The sequence below is a fragment of the Aptenodytes forsteri genome, unplaced genomic scaffold, assembly GCF_000699145.1.
Source record: "Aptenodytes forsteri isolate BGI_AS27 unplaced genomic scaffold, ASM69914v1 Scaffold54, whole genome shotgun sequence".
NCBI lineage: Eukaryota > Metazoa > Chordata > Aves > Sphenisciformes > Spheniscidae > Aptenodytes > Aptenodytes forsteri.
Window position 1 is genome coordinate 19,647,576 of NW_008796044.1, and position 7,104 is coordinate 19,654,679.

Consider the following 7,104-nt stretch of genomic DNA (forward strand, 5'->3'; position numbering starts at 1 on the left):
TTTTTTAAAATCTGTTTATTAAACTGGCTTTTCCTTTCTTTTCCTCTGCTCAGCAATACGGCTGCTCTGCGTTCAGCACAGCTCCCCAGGGTAGCTGTTCAGAAGGACAAACAGCTGTCGGCCCCAGGGCCAGGCCAGAGGCTAAAGCAGGGAAGGCATGAGCAGTGTTACGGTTAGCAGCGCTGACAGCACAACACGTAGAGCACCCATGGCGGCCCTTCGAAGGCAGGCAGCCTGCCTCCCTGCCAGCAGCTCTGCTGGCGATGCAGGAGGGTCCCAGAGCACCCATGGCGGCCCTTCGAAGGCAGGCAGCCTGCCTCCCTGCCAGCAGCTCTGCTGGCGATGCAGGAGGGTCCCAGCACACTGGCTCAGCACGAAGGCTGCACAGCTCCCACCTGCCCAGCCCTTTTGGGAGCCCCGAGTGTGACCCCGGGAGCCCAGCCTGTGCGGGCACCACCGGGCTCAGCTCTGCTCCCACCGCGAAACCTGGACTGGCTCCACTGACTGCCTGCAACTGCAGCAGATGTACGTACCCAGGGAGCCAACCCAGCCACATCAGTGAGAATTCCTTGCCCTGGGCATGCTTTTTAATTAATCTTACCCTACATGTTAACACTAAAAGGCGTACTGAGGATTGAAGAGTCTCCCCAGAGGAAAAGAAAGTAGGGAAAACAACAACAGCTTGGCTTTCAAATAAAGTTTTCAGGAGGGTGGAGGTGAGGAAGGCTGACAGCTTAACCCTTAACAAACCTTCATTGTTCACGGTCTAGGGTGTTACCTGACACAGCCATGACCGACTATCTTCAGCAATACAGAAACTCACGACTTCAGCCAGAATTTCTCTACTGTGCGTAGAAAACTCATTGCAGTGGAAGACACAGATGCACTAAAGAGCACAAACCGAATTTAAGTTAACAGCACCATTGGCCCAAAGGTCATACAGACACCAGCAGATCAGCAGGCTGCCATACAGTAAATATACAAAACGCATTCTCTACTAAGGATGGATGATTTTCTTAGTTACAGTACCAGTTCCCTTCCTGGCTATCCCACTTTATTTTCCTATAAAGGAAAATAAAAGGGCCCAACAAGAGTAACAAGAGGTTCAGAAAGCTTCATTTTTAAGGACAGGCTCAGACAGGGAATTTAACTGAACGAGACTAGATACAACATCATGATAAAGCCAATGCTGAGCAATTCTCCCATAGGCTACGTAGTAGAGACTGAGAATCATTTTAACTTGCAGATAGTTTTGTTAGAGATAAATGAACACAAACCATGAAGACAGCTCAGCACTAGAACTGATTATCAGCAAAGACAGCAATCTGGCACCCTTTGAGGATTGAGACGTATTTGACAAGAACCTGTTAAGTATCTGCTTTATTAGAGCCTGCTGCAAACAGAAAGGTGATATGAGACCTCCCTAGCTCCTACCAGCCCTCCAGCCACTCATCACTTCTCTGACTGTATGTTTCCATGCTAACTGTAATAATTATCACTTACAATCACTTCAATCTTGAGAGAAGCAATACGGCACGATGGTTTTCTCCTGTATATCTCCTCCCATTCAAAAATCTCACGTTAATTTATTAATTCATTTATTGCTAAATTAGAAGAGCCTAGAGACCAGCTGGATGGGAGTAAGATTCCAGACCAAATCTGGCATGGATGAAGATCTTTTATAAGAATCCCTGTACTATGTCAATACTACCAATATGTACAGTTAACCCCATGAGATGACTCCCAAGGGACTTTTCAATGCTATGTTTTTGATTCCTTCCAAAATGCCGCTAAGAAATCTACCCACGTTTCCTTCCAGCCTTGACCGAATACTTTGATTTTGGAGGAATGTGTGAAATCCCAGACTGCTGTGCCAGCAGTCCCACTGAGCACAGATCAGAATAGGTGAAATATCAACACCACCATCTCCCAGGAAAGCCAAGGTTCCCGGTAGAAGCGCCAGATGCACAGCCAGGAGGGCAACGAGTGCAGCCACGACGATAACATAATAAAGACAGTTGAGATGTTAACTAACAAGACTCAGACCCAGATCATGGCCTGCGGTAATTGTACAGCCAGCCCGTTGTTTTTCATTTCTGCAGCTGCGATTCAAGACCTTCCCGTGCTCCCCCCCACCATTTGTTGTTCTCCAACATGAGTCACATTTGAGCAGTATTGCTCCTTTCACATCTGCATCTGACAGCAGCTAGGATGAAGCATGGCAGGGTTTCAAAGCCCTTCGTTACCAGCAGCAGCTCCTCCCCGTTTGCATCACACACACAAACCTAGTGTACCTGTTGTGCATTGTCTCAGTTTTGGGTACGTTGGATGTAGGAAGTCTTCTTTTATTTCTGTGTTTTCTATTTCCCAAGCAAACAGAAATCTACCAACAGTACAGTGTGAAGCTGTTTTTTCCCCCATGAGAAAGAAAACGCACCAGCATCAGAATTCCACACCAATGATTACAAACCTTGTGCTTGGCCTACTACTGCTCGTAATGCACTACCGCCATAACTTTCTATAAGCTACTGATCTAGTCATTCTAAATTATTTGCACAAATAAAGAATGTGCAGGAATGAGCTGCAGAGTAATACCAAGCTGCTGGTGGACTTCTCAAAGCAAGAGATACCGAGACTTGTTGGTGCAGAACAAACAGCGAGTTTATTGCTTTTATCAGTACTGCTTGAGCCTGCTCACAGCAAAGACTGAACTCCAAACCTTTGGCCTAACATGACTTACGCTCAGTGGACACTTTCTTTTGGTCCTTCACAAAAGTACATGGGAAGTATAAAAGAAGTGCTAAAGTTTCTTATTACATTGTTATGGTGATTAGAGTTAACAAAATAATACAAAACCTATAGTGTATATTTGCTTTGAATCTAGCTTGGAAGTAGCAGTGCTTCTTTGACATACACCTCCTAAATGTCTTTTCATTGTATTGTCCACATTTTTAGCATTGCAGTATCAAATGTGCATCATTATTTTTCTGTTACAATTAAAAAATTGTATCTAGACCTTAGCAGTAAATTCAGATATTGGATAAAGTATTTAATATTAAATAAAGATTAATATTAAAATAATCCCTATCAATTGCAATGTTAGTGAGTGAACTGAAAGCAGATGCATTTGTATTGTTCGCTGTTTTGTATCTGCACCAAACTAACATCCTACTGCACAGAGATCCCACAACTTCAGCGACGAATGGCTACACTTATCAGCGCGAAATACAAAGTGATTCAAGACCTTCAGCCTAACTCAATGTCAACCAAATTTGGAAAAACTTGGAAGTTACTGAAAATTTATTCAAGTTGTTGGCCTGTCAAATTAATCATGCCGTTAAAGATCTCCTAAGCACAATAACAGATTTTAAGGATAGGAAACAACTATTACATGTCTAAACATCAGTTAAAGTATCCAAAAGAATTAATACTTCTGCAGAACAGCCAACATTTCAAACCCTGCTCAGAAAAGTGCACAAAAATACATTTCTGTTTAAATTCTGGAAGAAAAACATACGCATGACTCAAAGTTTGGCAATTGTATGACCTCAGAGAACTCACTTCCCATCTTTGTGCTTGCTTCCTCGTCTGCAGGAAAGGATATTGTTTTCTTAATTCAAAGGCTTTTTTTCTGAAGGTTACTTAGCTAAGGATTTAAATGATCTTTGATATCCTTGATTTGAACATGTTGCAGAAATAAAAAATTTGTATTTAAAAAAACAGGCAGTTATTTTGTTCAGTATGTATGTATTCATTCTGAAGTGTTTTATTTTGTAAATGTACATCCCAAGTCTGCCAGTTGCTGCGGCCTATCCACAGTTCTCAGCAAACCTGATACTAACACATACATACTTCTGTTAAGGCACCAGTCCCTCTGTCATTTTTCCCTTTTTCAGCAAATAATAAATGATAGAAAGCCCACAGTGCACATTCCACATCAAAAGATGTATTTGGATCAATTTTCAGTGCACACACCACTGCAAGAACAAGGCAGAGCCAAATACATGTTTTGCATCTTAAGTAATAGATCAAGAAATGCTTTTCTACAGCAATATTCCTCATTCAAATACAGTTCAGGAGTAGCAATCAGGGTCCAAAAGATAGTATTGTGGGCTCAAACTCTGTCAAACTGCTATTATTCAGCCAAGCTACAGGCATACCTTTAAGGTCAATGGGACACAAGTGTGTGTTCCTGCGTGCTGCTGAGTGGGACTGAATTCAAACGTGCGACACTAACCCCATGTCTGAGTGCATCACTGAGCTGTGCTATTAAGGCCCAAGTAGTCAATATTTTCAAAAGAACTCAAAACACACGTGCTATACTATACTGCATCCGAAGCCACACGCCTTGGTACGCGGAGGACTGGCGTTTCTGGACGACAACGAGCATCAGGAGTGTGATGGCAACAACAGGTCACACAAGAGAAGCCAGCATGTCACTTGCTCAGCCACACCACATCCACCACTTAAGGCACTTCACTTGCACCAGCTTCCTCCAGATGCACCCTCTCCTTCCCGTTCATTACCATAATCCCGCACCTCCACAGTAACGATAACGACGCTGGATCATTTCTGTGAGCACTGCCAGTCAAGGACTGTGACTTCACAGCAAAGCAGAGCTGAACAGCAAACCAGTCTGTGAGGAACTAAATGAAAGCTCAGCTGCAACTTTCTAAAACCATTTCATAGGCAGTGCCAGAAGAGGATAAACAAGCGTACTTGAATTTCAGGTTTATTAAGCTTGGTGCACAGTCTTTATTCTCTGTTCCAGGCTCTTTGCTGACCTAGATCTCTCATTTACAACTCTGGGAATTTGAGATGAACGGAGAAGAGAATTCTTACAGTGAGGTAATAGAGAATACATAGGGATTTCAGGTCTCGGTCTGGACGGAGCCAGGATCAGAAGCATCTTCGGCGGAACACCTTTGCCAGGAAGGGGTGAGCACAGAGGGTGGTGCAGGGGCACAAAGAAGTTTCTCCTCTGATTAAGAGGGACACCTCTGCCAGGCTGGGGGAGGAGAGGAGCCTTTTCTCTTTGACAGGCTCCGCCATCCTGTGCCTTCTGTCTGTCTGCAGAGTAAAGCCTGGCTGAAAGACTGACCAGGGCAGCAACTGACTGAATCTGGTCCTTGAGGCATCGCAGCTTCACCCTGTGAACAGTTCTGTCCATTTGTGAGTCTGCACTCCACCAAAAGTGAACCAGAGATACCGAATCGCAACTTCATCACTTCAGAACATGGAGGTACGAGCACTAGATCCTACTCCTGCTGCACATCGTGTATTGAGGGTTCTTGTATGCTACATTGGCCTTTTTAGCCACTCCGAGAGGACTGAGGCAGGATTCAGGCTCTTACCTGGGTTCTCTTCTCAGTTCTGCTAGTGATTTAGCCTGTAACACAGTCATTTAAACCCTCCAGACCTCAGTTTCACCCCAAGTTAGTTATACGCATCTGATAATTGGTCTGAGAAACAGTTCTGTACAAGCTTCATTCTTTGTATATTGTTTGCAATGGAGAAGAATAGATAGCACACCAGTGTGGTATTCTTTTTTTAATTCATTTTTTTGTCTCTCAGTAGTCTCTATGACCTCCCCTAAAACAGCGAGGTCTGCTTCTTCATTGAATTATTTATTCCAGTAGAACGACCCAAAAGTTACTTATTCAGAATATCTTACGGGTCTGTGCCTTTGGACAAAGTCAACATGAAAACAAAAGAAATCTTCACAGAAATTTTCGAAGAAAGAACTCCGGAGTTAGTCTGAGTTATCTATTGGGATAATTTTATCTGCTTAGAACTTCAGAGAAAATAAATAAATTTTAAAAAGTCCATACTGTCTGCTTGGACTAAAATACAGCAACCTAAGTAGATATAATAATTTAGCCTGGAGTGTCATCATCTACTGCCCAGTCCTTCCTGCTTGACCCTTCCACTCTGTATCTTCAGCCTTACGACATTCTTGGTGAAGGCATCGGGAGCCATGGCAAGGTGCTCCCCACAGTGTTTCTTTTTCGCTAGATACACACAGTGGGCAGAGACTGAAGCCAATCGTCTCAAAAACAGCCATAAGCATACATCCCTACAGTGTTTGTCTGGATTTTCCCATTGCTCGCAGATAAGGTTGGTAATTCAGACTATGCACACAGACTCAAATTGGATGAATGAGTCTGTAGAAGGCTGGGTGACAGGAAGGGTGTTTTTCCTCATTAGCTAACTCTGGTTAGGACTCATGAGCAAAATCACTGTGGTTCCACATAGGGGAGTAGCAGTGGGGTGAAATTTTGATCCCTCGGAGCTGTCTGGATGACTGCAGATGATTCACAAAACTGTCCAATAGTTCACACACAGCAAACGCGCACACAGTCATATCACAGGGGGGTTATAAATCAGCATGAACAAGCACTCCCTATGGGAGAAGTCCCACTGAAGTCTCAGTGAACACAGACCCGATACTTTGCATTCCTACCCAGAAAATACAAAGTTCAAACACTGCTGAGAACATTTCGTTTATCCCAAATAGCTGCAGAGCTGTTTTGCTGAGACCTGAAAACAGGCTTTACTGAATGAGGGAAAGGGCACAGGTAACCAAACACAGGCAGTGCTAGATAGGATTTTTTCATTTTCTTGGCAATATACAGATGACTTAAAGGACACATTTACAAACGACATAAACCTGAAAAACGTGCAGCACCATAACTATAAAGTCTTCCTTAAGCCGGTCCTGCTGCTTGCTCATTGGCACAATTAGCGCAAAGCTATCAGTAAATCAAGGAGCACTGACAGGAATAAACAAAGTCATTTTCTGCTAAGCCTTCAGACGCCCCCCGAGCCTTTTTTCTGCCTTCTCGGCCTCCTCCCGTGACAAACAACAGCCTCGAAACAGCCGCTTCCCCCGCTCCGCGCCCGGAGAAGCGGGCTCCGGCTCCGAGGGGCTCCCCCCGCCCCCCGCCCGCGGCGCGTACCTTCCGCGTGGCAGCTGGAGGAGAGGATGGCGCTCGGCGGTCTGAAGATGTAAGGCAGATAGCGCGAGAAGCATTTCATCTTCCAAACCCGTAATTAAAAAAAAACAAAACCCAAGAAAAAAGGGAAATAAAACCATACAAAGCC

At 44.2% G+C, this 7,104-nt stretch overlaps 1 protein-coding gene across 1 annotated transcript in view; it reads right to left on the bottom strand.

The window, feature by feature from the left end:
- Window positions 1–7,049, bottom strand: part of PPP2R2B (protein phosphatase 2 regulatory subunit Bbeta) — a 111,461-nt gene extending 104,412 nt beyond the window's left edge. The window contains exon 1 of the mRNA XM_009285966.1: window positions 6,960–7,049. Within this exon, the coding sequence (XP_009284241.1) occupies window positions 6,960–7,038 (79 nt within the window). The 5' untranslated portion in view covers window positions 7,039–7,049. The remainder of the gene's footprint in view (window positions 1–6,959) is intronic.
- Window positions 7,050–7,104: the final 55 nt, after the last annotated feature.